Here is a 21,768-nt window from a genome sequence, read left to right as displayed (position 1 = left end):
CATCATATTTTGCAGGTTTCATTGTCTTTCTTGTTCGCACATGTCCATCCATGCTCTGCATTGTTGGCACATGTTGTTCTATTTTATCAGCATCACGTTTTATATCGTTAACTGTTGTTCTTCCAATACCATAAATCAGCTCTAGACTTGTTGCATTTTCGCCATTTCTTAAGCGTTTTATAATTTCAAGTTTTTGATTAAGTCCTAAAAAAACACATTTACGTTTTTCAGACATTTAATCAAGTCACTGTATCACACACACCTGCACTAAATACGGTAGTGTAAAATATTAGTCAATAAAGCTTATTCAAGTGGAAAACAGCCCGCTAGATACACTGTGACAATTACAGTCTTCTCGCCACAACTGGAAGCCGATCCAGTGGTGATTGTTGATTCACAAGTGAGACAAAGACAAGAAAACGGGGAGATATGTTAGCACGTCAACTGAAGGTCATATTTTATGTACCATTCTACGGCGGGCGGGTACATTCACTTCCAACTAAAATAGAGTAAATAAACAGAGCGAACGCGTCACTGCACCTTAGAGCATTCTGTTATTACAGTATTATTATGCTGTTACAGCAGTGACTGTCAACAGAAACTGACGATTTAAAGAGTGACGGTTAATCGAGTTTTTACTGTAACATGAGTTATTCCAAGGTTCCCTCTGCGAAATACACAGCTCAAAAGAATTAGAGGTACAAGCACTTTTGCGTCAGCCATACACCTCTCAGGCCTGTACACAATGTGATCAAAAGCCGGCCGCTGTGGCCGAGCGGTTCTAGGCGCTTCAGTCCGGAACCGCGCTGCTGCTACGGTCGCAGGTTCGAATCCTGCTTCGGGCATGGGTGTCTGTGATGTCCTTACGCTAGTTAGGTGTGTGCCCGACCGAGACTCGAACTCGGGACCTTTGCCTTTCGCGGGCAAGTGCTCTACCAACTGAGCTACCGAAGCACGACTCACGTCCGGTACTCACACCTTTACTTCTGCCAGTACCTCGTCTCCTACCTTCCAAACTTTACAGAAGCTCTCCTGCGAACCTTGCAGAACTAGCACTCCTGAAAGAAAGGATATAGCGGAGACATGGCTTAGCCACAGCCTGGGGGATGTTTCCAGAATGAGATTTTCACTCTGCAGCGGAGTGTGCGCTGATATGAAACTTCCTGGTAGATTAAAACTGTGTGCCCGACCGAGACTCGAACTCGGGACCTTTCTTATGAGACTTAACTGCTAAGGTCATCAGTCCCTAAGCTTACACACTACGTAACCTAAATTATCCCAAGGAGAACTCGAACCTCCGCCGGGACCAGCCGCACAGTCCATGACTGCAGCGCCTAAGACCGCTCTGCTAATGCCGCGCGGCGCAATCCCTATCCCCGAATTGCTATTCAATACTGGGAAGCAAGAAGGTTCTTAAAACACCAATGTAGGCCTGTGCTGTGATAGTGCCATGCAAAACAACAAGGGGTGCAAGCCCCCTCCATGAAAACACGACCACACCATAACACCACCGCCTCCGAATTTTACTGTTGCCACTACACACGCTGGCAGATGACGTTCACCGGGCATTCTCCATACCCACACCTTCCCATCGCATCGCCACATTGTGTACCGTGATTCGTCACTCCATACAACTTTTTCTGACTGTTCAATTGTCCAATGGTTACGCTCCTTAATACCAAGTGAGACGTCGTTTGGCATTTAGCGCCGTGCTGTGTACCTTATGAACAGGTACTCGACCATGACATCCAAGTTTTCTCCCCTCCCGCCTAACTGTCCACTTACAGTGGATCCTAATGCAGTCTGGAATATCTGTGTAATGATCTGGATAGATGTCTGTCTATTACACAGAGGCCTAATGACCTCACATGTTAAGTCCGATAGTGTTCAGAGCCATTTGAACTATTTGCCTATTACACATTACGACCTTCTTCAACTGTCGGCAGTCTCTGTCAGTCAACAGACGAGGTCGGCCTGCACGCTTTTGTGCTGTACGTGTCCCTTCACGTTTGCACTTCATTATCACATCGGAAACAGTGGACATATGAATGTTTAGGAGTTTGGAAATCTCGTGTACAGAGGTATGACACAAGACACACCCAATCACCTGACCACGTTCGAAATCCGCGAGTTCCGCGGAGCGCCCCATTCTGCTCTCTCACGATGTCTAATGACTACTGAGGTCGTTGATATGGAGTACCGGGCAGTAGGTGGCAGCACAGTGCACATGATATGGAAAACGTATGTTTTTGGCGGAGTATCTTCCTACAGTCACTCAACTTCGACACCACGATATCATCAGCAAACAAACAGGGATTGCTGCCCACCCTGTCCGCCAAACAATTTATGTGGAGAACGACAACGGTCCTGTCACACTTCCCTGGGGCACTCCCGACGCTACCCTTGTCTCCGATGAACACTCGCCGTGGAGAACAACACACTGGATTCTGCTATTTAACATGTCTTCGAGCCGCTCACGTATCTGTGAACTTACTCCATATGTTTCCAGAATGACATTTTCACTCTGCAGCGGAGTGTGCGCTGATATGAAACTTCCTGGCAGATTAAAACTGTGTGCCCGACCGAGACTCGAACTCGGGACCTTTGCCTTTCGCGGGCAAGTGCTCTACCATTTGAGCTACCGAAGCACGACTCACGCCCGGTACTCACAGCTTTTCTTCTGCCAGTATCTCTTCTCCTACCTTCCAAACTTTACAGAAGCTCTCCTGCGAACCTTGCAGAACTAGCACTCCTGAAAGAAAGGATACGGCGGAGACATGGCTTAGCCACAGCCTGGGGGATGATTCCAGAATGAGATTTTCACTCTGCAGCGGAGTGTGCGCTGATATGAAACTTCCTGGAAGGTAGGAGACGAGATACTTGCAAAAGTAAAGCTGTCAGTACCGGGCGTGAGTCGTGCTTCGGTAGCTCAGATGGTAGAGCACTTACCCGCGAAAGGCAAAGGTCCCGAGTTCGAGTCTCGGTCGGGCACACAGTTTTAATCTGCCAGGAAGTTTCTTTACTCCATATGCTCGTATCTTCGTTAATAGCCTGAAATGGGGCATCGTGTCAAATGATTTCCGGAAATCTAGAAATATGGAATATGTCTGTTGCCCTTCCTCCGTAGTTCTCAGTACCAGGTGTGGCTAGAAAAAAACCGGACTAGTACTGGTGAAACAATAAAACGAATGCAATAGGGCTGAAAGTCGCGTGGCCCGTCACGTGACTCTCGCTCCGCCTACTGCTCGAGTTTCATCTGCCTCCTGCACTCAGTCTGCCCGTGGCGTCTGTTTTAAGTAGTTGACGTTTTCTCTGTGCGTCGGAAAATGTTGAGTGTACAGAAAGAACAGCGTGTTAACATCAAATTTTGTTTCAAACTAGGAAAATCTGCAAGTGAAACGTTTGTAATGTTACAACAAGTGTACGGCGATGATTGTTTATCGCGAACACAAGTGTTTGAGTGGTTTAAACGATTTAAAGATGGCCGCGAAGACACCAGTGATGACACTCGCACTGGCAGACCATTGTCAGCAAAAACTGATGCAAACATTGAAAAAAACGGTAAACTTGTTCGACAAGATCGCCGTTTAACAATCAGAGCAGTGTCTGAGTTAACAGGAGTAGTTAACAGGAGTTGACAAGGAAAGTGTTAGGCAGATTCTTCATGAAAGTTTCAACATGAACAAAGTGTCTTCAAAAATGGTTCCAAAGTGTCTCACAATTGAACAGAAGGAACGCCGAAGAATGATTTGTTCTGACATCCTGGAAAACATTGAAAGTGATCGCACCTTCTTACAAAATGTTATTACTTGCGATGAATCGTGGTTTTTTACTTACGATCCCGAAACTAAACGCCAATCGATGCATTGGAAAACTCCTGGTTCTCCACGAAAAAAAAAGCACGAATGTCAAAATCGAAATTCAAGGCAATGATGATTGTTTTTTTTTTTTGACATCAAAGGGATTGTGCACATTGATTGGGTACCAGAGGGACAAACAGTGAATCAGCATTACTACATTAGCGTCCTGGCTACCCTACGTGAGCGAGTACGGAGAAAACGGAACGATTTGTGGAGAAAAAAGTCACGGATCCTTCACCGAGACAATGCCCCAGCTCACAGTGCGTTGTCAGTGAAGACGTTTTTGGCAAAACACAACATTCCCATCTTAGATTGTCCACCCTACTCACCTGATTTGGCCCCCTGTGACTTTTTTCTTTTCCCTAAAGTCAAATCAGCTTTGAAAGGAACTAGATTTGAGACTGTTGAAGCAGTAAAAGAAAAAGCGACGGAAGTAATGTATGGACTTACCGAAAATGATCTGCAGCATTGCTATGAACAGTGGAAAATTCGTATGGAGCGGTGTAGAGACCGAGGAGGAGAGTACATTGAAGGAGATAACATGAAATTGTAAATAATTGTAAATAAATGTTTTTTCCACCATCAGTCCGGTTTTTTTCTAGCCGCACCTCGTATATCGTCCGAGAAAAGGGCAAGCTGAGTTTCGCACTAGCGATACTTTCTAAAACCATGCTAATTCGTGGATATAAGGTTCTCAGTGTCTAGAAAGTTTGTTATACTCGAACTGAGAATGTCTTCAAAAATTTTGGAGGAAACAGGTGTTACGGATATTGGTCTTAATTTTGCGGGTCCGTTCTTTTGTCCTTCTTATATACTGGAGTAACCGGCGGTTTCTTCCAGTCGCTTAGGACTTTGTGCTGGGAGAGAGATTCACGGTAAATGCAAGCTAGGTAAGGGGCCAATGCGCTTGGGTAAAATGGCTCAAATGGCTCTGAGCACTATCGGACTTAACTTCTGAGTTCATCAATCCCCTAGAACTTAGAACTACTTAAACCTAACTAACCTAACGAGATCGCACACATCCATGCCCGAGGCAGGATTCGAACCTGCGACCGTAGCGGTCGCGCGGTTCCAGACTGTAGCGCCTAGAACCACTCGGCCACTCCGGTCGGCACGTGTTTACTACTTTCAAGTAACAATGGAAAGCAATTATGTGAAGCCTGATATTGGAAACCTTCCAAACTATCACTTATTAATGACTTACGCAGCAACGTTTGGCAACGAAATCAGCCTACGTTCCTCTGCACAATAATACGAGAATTGAGCACTTTGTTCCTGTTGTTTGTCGTGGCTAAGTGGTTAACGCGTGGAAATGCCCCATATAAAGACCCGCGTTCGCGCACGGATGCGTCAAAAAAAATATATTTTTTTTTTCCTCTTCATATATGCAACATGTTCTGAGACAGTGTTATTCGTGTAAGTGAAGATTTTTCTGCAGTATTCGTTATTACTTAGATGTAAGAGCACACTTCCTCAGCAATGATTTCTTGATTTCTGTTTGTTTAAAAAACTAAATATGAAATTGCTGTGAGTGAAACAACCAACAGTGACCTTTATATTTTTTCTTATCAGAAATAATTCACCATTATTTCCTAATACGTAACGATTTCCGAGTATGCGGTCAGACAGGAATCTGAGAGCACAACTTAAAATACTGGGAATGTAACTAGACGTATCATGTAGGGAAGTGGGCTACTTAATCATTCTGTTTATCTTCTTATTCTTTGAAACTCTCAGAATCTATTTTTCGGGTGTTTTTGTAGATGTATTAGTACAATGTGGTACTAGACACTATTCCTAACTCATATTCCGAAACGTAAAGTCCAAAACACGATATCAGTGTAAATGAGAATAAGATGATATAATGCTGCATTTACGACACTCTGCAGAATACAGTCAACTACGCTATCGTTATTATGCATGCATGGAAACATGCGGTCAGGGAAACTGTAAAAATTTCTATGCATTTAAGCTGAGAATCATGGAAATGAATATACTGCGTCTGATACTGTTAAGGAGGAGGCAAGGGCGATGAAGGCGGGCTCGTCAGCTCGATGGAATGCGGCGTCATGCGTTATGGCGACGTAGACGTAATTTTCGGTATTTGGAAGAACAGCCCGCCTGTCTCGTCTGCTAGCCGCTGTGTGTTCGTGGCGCTGTCTGCGCATGCGCGGATCTGCAGCAGATTGCTTTTGATTGGCTTGCGCGACGCGAACCGACAACAGCGCTTCGATTCTCTAGACCCGAACGGTACCGCTACCGAAATGCGTACTGAATAATGCAGGGGCTCTGATTCGAGTACTAGACCGTTCGGTGCTCTTAAGTACCAAAACGATCGGCACAGTGGCGGAAAGATACAGAATAGGCACCCAGTAGAGTGGTACGATGCCGGCATAGAGCCCCACGCAGTAGCGTGGCACTAGACAGTGGCATTCAACGGAGATTATCTTCAAAAATACAGTTTTGTTCCCAAAACAGATAGGGAATAAATTGATTTATTGGAATCCAGTATAAAACCATCAGTTAGACATATGTTGCATTACTTGTTGTGTGGTTACCCTGAAACGCCAATCGCTTCTACGAGGTGCATTCAAGTTCTAAGGCCTCCGATTTTTTTTCTCCGGACTGGAAAGAGATAGAAACATGCGCATTGTTTTAAAATGAGGCCGTGTTCATTGTCAATACGTCCCAGAGATGGCAGCACCGTACGGCAGATGGAATTTTACCGCCAGCGGCGAGAATGAGAACTGTTTTAAATACTTAAAATGGCAACGTTTTCCTTACTTGAACAGCGTGCAATCATTCGTTTTCTGAATTTGCGTGGTGTGAAACCAACTGAAATTCATCGACAGTTGAAGGAGACATGTGGTGACGGAGTTACAGATGTGTCGAAAGTGCGTTCGTGGGTGCAACAGTTTAATGAAGGCAGAACTTCGTGTGACAACAAACCGAAACAACATCGGGCTCGCACAAGCCGGTCTGACGACACGATCGACAAAGTGGAGAGAACTGTTTTGGGGGATCGCCGAATGACTGTCGAACAGATCGCCTCCAGAGTTGGCATTTCTGTGGGTTCTGTGCACACAATCCTGCACGACGACCTGAAAATGCGAAAAGTGTCATCCAGGTGGGTGCCACGAATGCTGACGGACGACCACACGGCTGCCCGTGTGGCACGTTGCCGAGCAATGTTGATGCGCAACGACAGCACGAATGGGACTTTCTTTTCGTCGGTTGTGACAGTGGATGAGACGTGGATGCCATTTTTCAATCCAGAAACAAAGCACCAGTCAGCTCAATGGAAGCACACAGATTCACCGCCACCAAAAAAATTTCGGGTAACCGCCAGTGCTGAAAAAATGATGGTGTCCACGTTCTGGGACAGTGAGGGCGTAATCCTTACCCATTGCGTTCCAAAGGGCACTGCGGTAACAGGTGCATCCTACGAAAATGTTTTGAAGAACAAATTCCTTCCTGCACTGCAACAAAAACGTCCGGGAAGGGCTGCGCGTGTGCTGTTTCACCGAGACAACGCACCCGCACATCGAGCTAACGTTACGCAACAGTTTCTTCGTGATAACAACTTTGAAGTGATTCCTCATGCCCCCTACTCACCTGACCTGGCTCCTAGTGACTTTTGGCTTTTTCCAACAATGAAAGACACTCTCGGTGGCCGCACATTCACCAGCCGTGCTGCTACTGCCTCAGCGATTTTCCAGTGGTCAAAACAGACTCCTAAAGAAGCCTTCACCGCTGCCATGGAATCATGGCGTCAGCATTGTGAAAAATGTGTACGTCTGCAGGGCGATTACGTCGAGAAGTAACGCCAGTGTCATAGATTTCGGGTGAGTAGTTGATTAGAAAAAAAATCGGCCTTAGAACTTGAATGCTCCTCGTATAGCGAAGCACTCGGTACACTTTATGCCCATTTTCACGTATGTTGCATGCTAGCTTCACTGTGTTGTTCCGCCTCAACAGCGCAGAGGTGAACGTGTCTGTCTCCTACGCGGATGACCTGGGTTCGATTGCCGATACAGTCACAGGTTTTTCCCTTGCAGGGAGTACTGGGATCTGGTCAAGAAAGCCGGCGTCGACCGGGAGAACGGCGCACTGAACCCATGGCCCTCCACACCGCATCTGAATGACCGCCACTATAAGTGCGCGTCATTTACGACGGCGGCCGAGTTTAGGTTCGTTCTGCGCATCTGACGTCACAAAACACTGTCAGCCAATGAACAGAGAACGACGTTGCCAGAGCTCGACTGCAGTCCACAGCAAAGACGAGTGTCTTCAGTTTTGGAAACGTTCAGTCATAAATAAAGTAATTGAACAAAAACAATGTCTTGATAGCAGACTTTCTTTTATAGAGAGTTTGGAAAAACCTTTCTTCATACCAATTGCTTCATATTCTATTAATTAATTAAACCAAAGAAGCAATAAGACTCCTAATTCAGGCGATAGCAAGGAAAGGTGTTTGTATCAATCTAACGAACCGCTTTTTCGCAATAAAGAACAGCGGTAATTGTTTATTTCCTATTGTACTTCGACGAAGCGTGAGTAATTCATAGTCATACCAACAGTGTTTGTCGGTATTTTGCGTGAGATTTTGGAGTCCTCCAGGAAGCCTGTTGAAAAACAGGCTGCGATAGCGTAATGGTTAATGTGTTTGGTTGCTAAGCGAAAGGTTCTGAATTCAAGCCTTGTTCGGCTTTTAATACTTTCTTTATTTAAAAACAATATCGAAGTGTCTTACTTCATGAATTTTATTCGTTTGAATGTAATTTTTTGAAATTTCTAGTGTTTTGTCTCTTCATTATAATCATAATAAGTTTTCGGTTTTTCTAATTTTGTCCTGCAATATTTCTTTTCACGGCAATTAAAAACAATGAAAAGGCACACATACAATATGCATGTTATCTGTTTTGTTTGTATATCTTGTCTTCCGCAGTCGCTGTTTTACTATTGATATTGACATATATTCTTTTGCGACAGTATTAAAAGTATTATTTAGAGCAGAATTTCGGCTCGTACGTTGCCGAGCTACTTGATTGTCTGACGCAATTCTTTGCTTCACTGCTTTGGCAACATCATATTCACTGATCTGTGTTTTGGCAAGTATTTGCTGTCCATTGTGACAAAAAAAGTTGTTTGAACACTGCGCCTCACTGACAATATATTTTAGTTTCTATGTTTTATTACGTCCACAATTCAGTATTGTGTACTTCGACAACTTTGTTTTAATCAGAACGTTTTAGAAAAAAGCGTAATGCGCCCGGTGTAAATAAAACTTTTATTACAGTCGCAAAAGACGGAATATTTCTCAATATTAGATACAACACCTATCTCGTACTTAAATTAAATGAGATATTGTTATACAGTAAATTTTATATGAAATTTAGGTATCTTGTCCACATTTCATTCTCAACATTGTGACAACTAAAATCGACCATACGGAAAGTATACGCTATGGACTTTTACCTCTGCAAACTCTTCAAAATTTCGTGCAGTGGTTTACTACATTTAATGCTGCATAATAACTGCGTTGAACTTCGAAACAAAATTAAGTCATTTATGGGGGGAAGGTATCATTCAAGAAGACGTGTAAAAATCAAATTTTTGGGCCAAATACTTTTTGTGAAATCGAATGATAAGTGTGTCAAAGCAGTGGGAACACCGTGTGTCTGCACAGGCGAGCAGTGCAGTGATGACAAAATGGCGCACAGCGCGGAATGCGGGGAGCACGTCTCTGTAGCAGCGGAAGGGTTAATGCGGCGGTGGTGGCTTTACTTCATAAACTGCGCGCTCCCCCCTAAACGTAAGTTTGCGAACTATACTATACTATGGCGCTGCTTCTCTTGGCGCGTACAACTGGCAACGCAGCAATCTCCCGCGTCTGGGCGGGCATGCGCGAGCCGCCAAGATAAAAGAATTGAACTATAGCAGAGGATGACGCGGCGGTCGGTCGGTGCCGATTTTTTTTCTTCACTGTCCAACAGTCTTAATGACCACCAGTGAGCACGGTCTGGCAGACGAGCGCGGTGCAGTTATCTGTCCAACAGAGTATTTCTTTGGGGCGCCCGTCTGGCCTTTATACTTGTAGACGAGGCCCATTTTGCTGAGGAAGAGAAGGCGATAAACGGAACTGCGGTCACGGGAGGCGCGCGCCTTTATCTGCAGAATGATACGGCTGCGGGTCCGCTAAGTGGCGCAGCTGAATGGGCCGCGGCCGTTTGCAGTCGCGGCAGCCATTCAGAGCGGCCGGCCGTTGTGCACGGACTTGCCCCAGTTAACTGCGCGCTCGCCCGCCCGGGGGATTCTGACGGCGTAATCCGACGCGGCGCTGAAGCACCCGCCACAGTTTTCCCTGTTACGCATGCGCAGTGCGTCTCTTTCTGCCTATGTGCTTGCCTTGGGGAGTTGCGAGTTTCCAGAGGCGCTCTACAGCTGCTTCGGAGAGACAGTCGCCACGGGAGACGCCCACATTCGTAATACGCCAAGGAATGGAAATCTGGGTCTACATCTACGTAACTACTCTGGCGTTCACACTCACGAGTTTTACAGAGGATTTATAGAACCATTTTTCGGATTATTTCTCGGCCATTCCGCTCCCGAATAGCATTTGGGAACACCGAAATCATTCCAAGCGCCGCGCGGGATTAGCCGAGCGGTCTCGGGCGCTGCAGTCATGGGCTGTGCGGCTGGTCGCGGCGGAGGTTCGAGTCCTCCTTCCGTTATGGGTGTGTGCGTTTGTCCTTAGCATAATTTACGTTAAGTAGTGTGTAAGCTTAGGGACTGATGACCTTAGCAGTTAAGTCCCATAAGGTTTCACACACATTTGAACATTCCAAGCGACCTCGGATTTGATTTATGACGGGGGAATGTTTCTGACATAAATCTGGTGAAAAGGTGCCATCGCAAAGAGAAATTTTAATGAATGAAACTCCCTCCCTCCCTCTCTCTCTCTCTCTCTCTCTCCCATAATACCCGATAACCAATAATTACGGCGCAGCATGAGGTTGAAATGTGATGTCGAAACGTCAAAGTATGATTAGCATCTAGAAGAACCACGAAACTCTTGCTGAAAGGGAGCGTCGAAAGAAAGAAATGCTAAAATAAATTTAAATCGAGACAGCATTAGAAGGACGGTATTAACGCGATATTGCCGGATCAACGTCACTCCAATATTCAAGAAAGGTAGTAGCAGTAACCCACAAAATTACACGCCCATATCATTAATGTCGATATGCAGAACGATTCTGGAACGATTGTTCGCCCGCCTCGGTTACTTCCCTTCAAGTGGTCTCTCCCAACAATCCACTGTTTCGTTTATCTCAAAAAATGGTTCAAATGGCTCGGAGCACTATGGGACTTAACATCTGAGGTCATCAGTTCCCTAGAACTTAGAACTACTTAAACCTAACTAACCTAAGGACATCACACACATCCATGGCCGAGGCAGGATTCGAACGTGCGACTGTAGCGGTCGCGCGGTTCCAGACTGAAGCGCCTAGAACCGCTCGGCCACAGTCGCCGGCTCGTTTATCTCGGCCGGCGTCAATAATATCGTTGGTATGTGTCGTTAGGTGTTCACGTGAACGTTTTATTTGCTTTGTTCGTTGGTTTCGTTTTTGTCACTGTTAAAATTCTAACCATTGAAGAACGTGCGTTTATAGTCGAACAAGTGTTCAAAGCTGGCGGTAAATACACAGTTTCAGTTCGTCAAACATTTAATTCAGTCTTCCCAGAGACAACACTCCGACATCGCGATACTGTGTGAGATTTGATTAACAAATTTCGAAAAATGGGTCTGAGCACTATGGGACTCAACTGCTGAGGTCATTAGTCCCCTAGAACTTAGAACTAGTTAAACCTAACTAACCTAAGGACATCACAAACATCCATGCCCGAGGCAGGATTCGAACCTGCGGACGTAGCGGTTGCGCGGTTCCAGACTGCAGCGCCTAGAACCGCTCGGCCTCTCCGGCCGGCAGGACGTCCACATTGACACGACATGTGCATTAAGATGTTCTGGAGAAATAATAAGCATTTCAGTCACCTCGGATGAGCATGTGATGTTGCCCAGTAGACACAGAGTCCGCCACGGGCCCTGACAACGTGTTCCGTGCGTCATGGCAACGACGCGTATAAGGCGCGAATGGCGACTGGTGATACAGACATCCATGTTGTATTCGTGCTGAGTTGCAAAATTCATCTGTGGTGGTCGGCATTCGGTCACAGTACTGTACCCGTCGTATCACCATATCGCACACATTTTCGACGGGCGACAAGTCCGGTCATCTGGCGGGCAACACCAAGGAGGCAAGCAGCATGAGGTCGTGCATTGTCTTGCTGAAAAATGGCGTGTTGCGTTTTGGGCAGGAGGGGTGTGGCTACGGGTGGCAGGATGTTATTCACTTAAGTCACACTGGCCACAGTGCCCTTGACACACACCAACTGATTTGTGGCAACACCATAAGGCAGGGGCGGGCAAACGTTGCACGCGGCTCATGAGCGCACAGCGCTGCACGTGTGCTGCTCGCGTGCAATCGTCGAACGGAGCAGTGGCGACAGCCGGCAGGTAGCCGCAGTGTAGTTCCAGGCTAAGCTGCGGACGTTGAAGCGAAGGGACCACTACGTAGTGAATTTCAGTAACCGGAAAATGCAGAGTGAATCAAGGAAACGGAGAATTGGAGATTTGCTGTCTTTTAAAAAGGAATGGGAGAATCATTTTTTCTTTGCGCAAAAACGTGAAAATTCGAAATCTATAATATGTGACAGTATTCTCGCTGGTCAGCGGAAGTTTAATATTGAACGCCATTATAATAAATTTCACTATGTTGCCGTTGTTAGTGCAATAAAAGAGGAATTTCTCAAGCGATTTGGGGATATATCTTACTTATCCCAAGGTTTTGAATAGTTCTCGAGACAATCTGCTGTTTCTGTAGATGATATTTATCCCAGTTTGCAAATGGAATTAATAGGTCTACAGCGTAATTCTCGTCTGAGAGACAGGTTCCTTTTGGCAAGACGTGTGATAGATTTTTATCACGACTTTCCACAGCAAGTTTCCTCGTCTCCATCGTGAAGCCGCGAAGATAATGTCAATGTTTGGCTCGACATACGTTTGTGAGAGTTTTTTTTCTGTTATGAAAATTAATAAGTCTCGGTTAAGAGCAAACATCAGTAATGAAAATTTGCGTAACTGTTTGCGTTTGTCTGTATGTAGAAATTTTGTTCCAGACATTAAACGTATTGTAAACTCCACCTGTGATAATTAAATAAAATGTATCGTAGGTAATAGGTACTCTTTCAAACCATGATTACGTTCAAGCACTCCTACTAACCTTATTCCTTCATTTAATAAAGCAGGCCAGGAAACAAAACGCATTACAGAGGAAGAAGCGGAGAGACGGTATGGTGGAGAGGGGAGAGAAGCGGGTGGCCAGCTTGCCCCTGTGTGCACGCAGAACACCTGTTAACTGCACGCGTGCATGTGCACCGCACACGTGCAGAATTCTTGCCCGCCCCTGCCATAAGGCTTCGAGTTGTCGCTGCATGTCCTGTGATGCTGCTCTCCCTGTCTGCGGCGAACCAAAATGCGGCCATAATTTCCAAATAAACACAACCTAGATTCGTCCGAAAACACTATCTGATGCCATTCCTGTTCCCAGTGACGTCGTTCGATACACCATTGCCATCTAGCATGTCTCTGCACATTCGTCAATGGCAGGTGGAGAAGTGGACGACGCGCAGGTGTAACCCGTGCCGTAATAAACGGCGACGGAGTGTCACCCCTGATAATGTACGATGTGTTCCACTGTTGCGCCAGAGTTGAGCAGGACGCACATCTGTCCTGCAATGCCGTTCGGAGGAGGTGTCGATCTTCTCAGGGGATGGTCTGGATGGTGCGAACTGACTATAGAGATGGGCAAACTCGTTCATGATTGGGAACCAGTTCACTGGTGATCGCTCTTTTTTGGGAACCGTTCATTTTTACTCGTTCACCGTTCATTTGTGCTTGGTATATGGTTCTTATGCAAAACTGATAATTGGTAGCATACGTGACTGAAGATGGAAGGCGCCAAGAGGGGACACTTGCCTCTCCCCTGGAGTACAGAGGTTTTATTCATAACAGAATTCTCACAGATTTGGATTTTCATTATTCTGCAAAACCTCTCGTTTAGCCAACTGTAGCGTTATGTGGCTGATGTAAGGTGGAGGACGAAAAACCGGGCCCGAGTACAGACTGCTCGCCAGTTACGCACGATTTGTTGACCGCTACGAGCAGAATTGATAAACATGTAATAATTAGGCAGTGAAGAAATAACAAATAAGCTAATGCAAACTACAACTTCGAAACAATAGATGACGATTGGTGGGCGAGAATGAGCAGTCTAGTACTTGGGGCCGATTTTTCGTGCGCCAACCTGTACACCTGAAATAATACTGTAGGAGTTATCGTATTCTCTTCTTTACAAAATGTGACATAAGACACTCTATTACGAAGCGCGGCCTTCATTCGGTTGTTAAGTCGTTCTGCCTTCCATAACAATGAACAAGCCCTTTTGCCTTGGATCAAAAAAAGACGGAAATAGCCGCTCGTGTGTTCCTCGCCGATTTCCTTTGCTACGTTCACTTGCGTTAACGTGCACACAGCAATGACTCGTCCGCAATATTGGTCGCGCCAGACCGCTCGTGAGATTTTTTTTTAAATTTGAGTTAAAAGTAGTTACCACGTTCCCCATGTTTAGGTTAAAAGAGTATAGCCTCAATAGAATAAAAACCTCAAAGTCCTTCTCAGACACACAGCCGAAGGCCATCCTAGAGAGTGGCCTCATGGTAAGTGAGGTCTCCTTATCAGGGTGAATAATATAGGCTTTTATGTTAAAAAAAGTGTATGTTTGGGGATGGTGGGCGGGTATTGTTTAGCACGTGTTGTAAGTGCTTATGATTGCGTGTTACACTATGTTGTAGTCGTGTGTAGCATTGTTGCACGATTATTGCGTATGACCTTGAATTCGGACTTGGAAATTTTCTCGTCCAGTATGTCTAATAATAAAAAAAAATCTTGCCTTTTTACAAGTATTTCTTCTGCTGTTTATCGAAATAGTGAAGTAAGCTGATACGCCGTTTTGTTACCTCAAAAGATGTACGTATTACATACCAGGCAATGTATATGTAATTTACGTAATTATAAAATACATTTTAATTACCGGACGTGGACGCTCAATAGAATACGAAAAAAAAACAGAAGTTCAGAGTTAAAAAAGGTTTGAAACAGACCTAGAACGGACGTGCGAAGCGAACGGAACGAACAACTCGATACTGAACTAGGGGAAGTCGGCAGTGGAACTACGACGAGCGGCCACCCGAAGAAGGACGAGTCCGGCCGAGGGAGACCGAGACTGAGAGAGGAACGGGACCGAGGCTGGAACGAGACCGGCCGACAGAACGCGACCGACCGTTTCCCGTTCCCGGGAACTAGAAGTAGAAAGCCGCGACCGAAGTGAAATATGAAAGACCGTTCCTTAGAAATCGTTCATCGCTCGTTCTGTCCATCTTGGTGAACCGTTCATTTCGACCCGTTAGTTCGCGAACGACCCATCTGTAGACCTGACCTATCTCGTCGTGTGCTACGATCTTCCCTGAACCATTCTGCACACACCCGTTGCACTGCCGAAACGCTTAGTCCCATATGAGCAGCAATTTTCTAGATGGGTTCTTCAGATACTCTCATGCTAATAATGCGCCCTCCTTCAAAATCACCGATTCGACGGTACGGTTCGTGCATAAGTCTGCGAGGCATCCTTCATTTCCGGTTAAGTCACACTGAACCATTACCTTCGGTTTACAGCGACAGCGAGAGATGCAGGTGGTGTTGCGCCGCGATGTTGAAAAATGGTTCAAATGGCTCTGAGCACTATGGGACAACTTCTGAGTTCATTAGTCCCCTAGAACTAAGAACTACTTAAACCTAACTAACCTAAGGACATCACACACATCCATGCCCGAGGCAGGATTCGAACCTGCGACCGTAGCGGTCGCGCGGCTCCAGACTGTAGCTCCTAGAACCGCTCGGCCACTCCGGCCGGCGATGACCTCAACAGTTTGAGCCCATATGCCCTATGTCTAGTCGTTCGTTCAATGCGTTCTGTTTCTTGTGAACATGACTGCATTTCTATAGATGACAGCATGAAGGTCGTTCAAGACAGCATGAAGGTGGTTCACTTAACCCTCTGCCAGGCACTTTATTGTGAATAGCAGAGAAATCACGTGGATGTACAGGGTACGTCACAAAAATGTATACACACTTTGAAGTGTCACAGAAAATTATTTCCCGTTCTAGAAGGTTAAATATCTGTGAGAAAGTAATGTTATGTTTTTTCAACGGGTGGCGGCAGTGGCAAGGAAGTAACTGCAACATGGCGGACGTGCGTTTGAGCTTTGAAGCGCAGAAGCAGATAATTAAGTGGTACTGGAAGTTTGAGAATGTAGATGAGGTTCGAAGACAGTGGAGAAGTGAGTATGGTACAGAACCACCTTCAAGGTTAACAATTACACGTCTACGAGACAAATTTGAAATTCGTGGAACAGTGTGTGATGTGCATGAATGTCGATCAGAGCGACCTCGTACAGCTACAAGTGACGATTCCACAACTGGGGTCTCGGAACTGTTTCAGCGTTCGCCTCAAAAGTCTTCAAGGCCAGCGGCACGTGAGAGTAATGTAAGTGCTAGCAGTGTGCTACGCATTCTGAAGAAAGGCAAGTTTGGTGTGTACATTCCGAGGCTGGTGCAACAGCTAAGTGACGACGATTCAGATCGAAGGTTAGAATTTTGTGAATGGGTTCAGGAGATGGTGAGACATGAACTGGGATTTATGGGTAGCATAATTTGGTCGGATGAAGCCCAATTCGAACTCAATGGAACTGTCAATAGGCACAATTATGTGCACTGGGCTGAAGATAATCCTCACATTACTGTTGAAAAGGCTGTGAATTTGCCTCGTGGTGTTGTTTGTCTGCAAGGGGACTCATTGGGCCTTTCCGCTTTGAAGGTACTGTTACTGGAGAAACGTACCTAACAATGCTTGCTGACTCCATATTCCCTGCCATTCGTGCACTATACGGTAATGATGTGTTTTATTTCCAACAAGATGGCGCCCCGCCGCACTTTCATAGGGACGTACGAGCATACCTCGATCACAATGTGGCAGGCCAGTGGATAGGACGCAGGGGACCAATCGAGTTTCCTGCACGCTCTCCAGACCTCACGCCGCTGGATTTCTTCTTATGGGGCACAGTAGAAGAGGAGGTGTACAAACGTAAACCACGTAACCTGGACACTCTTTGGAATGAGAGTCAGGCGGTGTGCGCAGAAATCTCATTGGACACTTTGGTACGATGTACGGAATGAGTGGCGACTCGTACTCAGAAATGTATTGATGCTTAAGGCCACCACTTTGAACATTAATAACATTTGCGAAGTACATTTATTTTTCCAATTGGACTTTTAGCTTTTCATTTCCAGCAATTAAACATTGCAGAACGGGGAATAAATTTTGTATGACGCTTCAAAGTGTGTATACATGTTTTTGACGCACCCAGTAGATGAAGGTGTAGACCATTATCCATGCTACTGTGCGACCTCCAGCGACTAAAGAAAAAGAAGGAACAATAAATTCTAAGTAAGAAAAACTACTCCTTGCCTGTGAAGAACTGACAGCAACAGCTCATAGTTACTTCGGTATGAGTTATTTTTTACGGAGTGGTGCGCCTTTCTCAGAAATGCGATGAACAAATCGCCGCCACTGGCAGCTGGGCCAGCCCCGCGGTATTTCGCCAGGGTCCTGGATGCGGCGCTGCCAACTTTCGGCGACGAGTTATCGGCTGGCTTCACGAAACGCTTCGCCAGCCAGCTTTCGCCACGGGTCGCGTTCGTGAATCTAGCGCGCTGCACAGATATGTTTATCACGCTTGACGTCCGCTAAAAGCGCAGTAACGGCCAGAGGTCACGCGAACTCGATGGGAGAGGTGGGGGAGGGGGGAGGGGGGGGGGAGAAGATGATGAGCAGCGAACGTCGCAGCAGGCCGGGTGATTTAACGCCGTGCAAAGTGTGTGGCAACAGGGGGACCTTGCACGGACCCCTGGCTCGCTAACTGCCGCAATGAAATACACCGAATAAACACCAGTCCCATAGATGGAGCGTGCGAACACAAATCTACAACCTACTACTCGAAACGTATTAATTACAATTACCACGTCTTACCCACATACACATGAATCCTCTTCACTTCAGACATAGGTGCCTGGCATGTCTCTACTGTTCCAACCCGCACAACGCGCAAAAAAAAAAAAAAAAAAAAAAACACTTAAATGTTCCCATGCGAGCTCTTATTTCTCTTACACTATTGGCCATTAAAATTGCTACACAACGAAGATCACGTGCTACAGACGCCAAATTTAACCGACAGGAAGAAAATGCTGTGACATGCAAATGATTAGCTTTTTAGAGCATTCACACAAGGTTGGCGCCGGTGGCGACACCTACAACGTGCTGACATGAGGAAAGTTTCGAACCGGTTTCTCAGATACAAACAGCAATTGACCGGCGTTGCCTGGTGAAACATTATTGTGATGCCACGTGTAAGGACGAGAAATGTGTACCATCACGTTTCCGACTTTCATAAAGGTCGGCTTGTAGTCTATCACGATTGCGGTTTATCGTATCGCGACATTGCTGCTCGCGTTGGTCGAGATCCAATGACTGTTAGCAGAATATGGAATCGGTGGGTTCAAGAGGATAATAGGGAACGCCGTGCTGGATCCCAACGGCCTCGTATCACTACAGTCGAGATGACAGGCACCCTATGTGCAGCCACGTCTCGATCCCTGAGTCAACAGATGTGGACGTCTCTATCTCCAACAAGAAGGATCAGCAGAAGAAAGGCAGAGAGAGAGAGGGGGCGTGCAGTAGAGAGAGAGAGAGAGAGAGAGGGAGAGAGGGGGGGGAGGGAGAGATGAGGAAAGAGATCCAACAAGAAAGATCAGCAGAAGAAAGAGAGAGAGAGAGAAGATCCAACAAGAAGGATCAGCAGAAGAAAGAGAGAGAGAGAGAGAGAAGATCCAACAAGAAGGATCAGCAGAAGAAAAGAGAAGGGGGGGGTGCAGTAGAGAGATAGACAGAAAGAGAGAAAGAGAAAGAGGGGGGGAGGAAAGATGAAGTAAGAGATAGAAGATCCAACAAGAAAGATCAGCAGAAGAAAGAGAAGATTCAACAAGAAGGATCAGGAGAAGAAAGAGAGAGAGAGATAGAGAGAGAGAGAAGATCGCACAAGAAGGATCAGCAGAAGAAAGAGAGAGAGAGAGAGGATACAACAAGAAGGATCAACAGAAGAAAGATAGAGTGGGACGTGTGGAGAGAGAGAGAGAGGGAGAGAGAGAGAGGGAGAGAGAGAGAGAAGATCCAACAAGAAGGATCAGCAGAAGAAAGACAGTGAGAGGGGGAGTGCAGGAGTGAGAGAGAGAGAGAGAGAGAGTGAGAGAGAGAGAGCGTCATGGAACGCTGAGACACCAGTGGCAGACACTACAAGAGAGGCGTTCTGCATCACGGAGAGGTTTCCCGTGGCGCCAGAAGTAGCCTCCGCCACACACCGTAACGAGGCTTGCGAGAATAGGTGTAGAAGTAGAAACCAGCCTGCAGGCCGGACATAACCTGCACGGTGAATGCTGATCGTCGGTACAGTAACAGTTCGTGCCACACTGAATACCAAACCGAACATCCTGGAGATTCCTGCGGTGGGCACCCCGCAACACACAGCAGGGACGCGCGTCGTTCGCTGTTAGGAGTCCAGTCACGGCCGCCGTTAAACACACTAAACTGCCCCGACAATGTGTGGCGCGATGCAATTGGCTAGCGCACGCGCTCTCATTTAAATTCGCTCTGCCGCGTAGGCAAATGACGGTAATTAATGACGCTCATTACCGCGCCGTGGCTGTGCATAATGTCGGCAGGCCACTCAACAACAGACAGACGTGTAAACCAAAGCGAACGAGCACATAATGTGACCTTCTTCTAGGAAACACATTTTCCGTTAGCTCACGTTCACACCGCCGTGATCCCGTTTCCCAGAGGTAATGCAGTGTAGATTTTTTACACATCTAGACATGGCACAACAGCGGAAAAAGCCGACAGTAGACGAAGAAAATGGCCGGCCGAAGTGGCCGTGCGGTTAAAGGCGCTGCAGTCTGGAACCGCAAGACCGCTACGGTCGCAGGTTCGAATCCTGCCTCGGGCATGGATGTTTGTGATGCCCTTAGGTTAGTTAGGTTTAACTAGTTCTAACTTCTAGGGGACTAATGACCTCAGCAGTTGAGTCCCATAGTGCTCAGAGCCATTTGAAACATTTGACGAAGAAAATGTTTCGATAAATGACATCATACGTGGAAAACATGAAGAATTTACTTTTTTCAAATTATTGGCTCTGAGCACTATGGGACTTAACATCTGTGGTCATCAGTCCCCTAGAACTTAAACCTAACTAACCTAAGGACATCACACACATCCATGCCCGAGGCAGGATTCGAACCTGCGACCGTAGCGGTCACGCGGTTCTAGACTATAGCGCCTAGAACCGCTCGGCCACTTCGGCCGGCTGCAGGGCGCCCTCAGCTGTGCTATAGTTGCGCCCCCTCCAGCTGGAACCGGTGACGGCTGCTGGACAGAAGTAAGGGATGAGGAGCTGGTGTACTCACGTCTCCCACCACTGCGCGAAGAAGGCGATCTCGGTCCACATGAAGGTCATGTTGCGCAGCGCGGGCAGCTTGTCGGCCATGTTGTTGAGGATGTTGCGCGTCTGGTAGTGGTAGTAGCTCTCGAAGGTCTTCAGCCAGCCCGGGTCGTTGTGCGAGTGCGGCACGATCACCACCTGCAACAACAACAACAACAACACCGTCAGTTTGAAGGCACTGGAACGGATGAATCGTGTTCGGGGCAATCGATTTCTCGTCTGCTCCGATTCTCTTAGTGCCTTACAATCACTGCAGAATCTGTACCCAACTGAGGCGTTGGTCCAGCTGATATATGATCGACTCTACCTGCTCCAACGGCAGGGTAAGGAGGTGTCCTTCTGCTGGGTACTTTCAGCATTGCAGCGCGTGAGCAATCGTAAGTATCGAAATAATTACGAAAAATCCGCCTCGAGTGCACAAACCACGTGGTGTTTACCTAGGTTTCAGCGTGGGTAACCACGCCTTCTTCAGAACAAATATAAAAAAATGGCTCTGAGTACTATGGGACTTAACTTCTTAGGTCATCAGTCCCCTAGAACTTAAACCTAACTAACCTAAGGACATCACACACATCCATGCCCGAGGCAGGATTCGAACCTGCGACCGTAGCGGTCACGCGGTTCTAGACTGAAGTGCCTACAACCGCTCGGCCAAATATAAAACAGCTTGCCTAAATAGGCATAGTCAAAGGCAAAAATCAGCACCTACAGCGGCAAGACCCCAGAGTTCGGTGGAGACCCTGTGAACATCGTACGTTCGCTGGGGTGAGGCAGCACACACACGGGCGAGATAAGTAACATTATTGACTTAGTACATATGTGCCTATTATTTGTAAAAAAATTTCATGGTGTCTTGCCGCTGTAGATGCTGATTTTAGCCTTTGACTGTGTCTATTTAGGCAAGCTGTTTTATATTTGTTCTTAAGAAGGCGTGGTTACCCACGCTGGAACCTAGGTAAACACCAGGTAGTTTGTGCAATCGAGGCGGATTTTTCATAATTACTTCTGCTGGGTGTCTGGTCATGTAGGAATGTGGGGCAATGATCAGGCCGATCGGGCTGCCGAGGAGGCCCGCAGAGAGCAGGATGTGGTCCGGTGTCCTATTCCATCGCTGTCTGTC

General features: G+C 46.5%; 1 protein-coding gene across 1 annotated transcript in view; it reads right to left on the bottom strand.

Moving 5' to 3' along the window:
* Positions 1-21,768, bottom strand: part of LOC126213468 (alpha-mannosidase 2) — an 834,426-nt gene that overhangs the window by 367,736 nt on the left and 444,922 nt on the right. The window contains exon 3 of the mRNA XM_049941248.1: positions 20,614-20,786. Within this exon, the coding sequence (XP_049797205.1) occupies positions 20,614-20,786 (173 nt within the window). The remainder of the gene's footprint in view (positions 1-20,613; positions 20,787-21,768) is intronic.

This window comes from Schistocerca nitens, chromosome 11, assembly GCF_023898315.1.
Source record: "Schistocerca nitens isolate TAMUIC-IGC-003100 chromosome 11, iqSchNite1.1, whole genome shotgun sequence".
Lineage (NCBI taxonomy): Eukaryota > Metazoa > Arthropoda > Insecta > Orthoptera > Acrididae > Schistocerca > Schistocerca nitens.
Note: the sequence above shows the minus strand (reverse complement) of the source record. Positions and strands in the feature narration are given on the sequence as shown.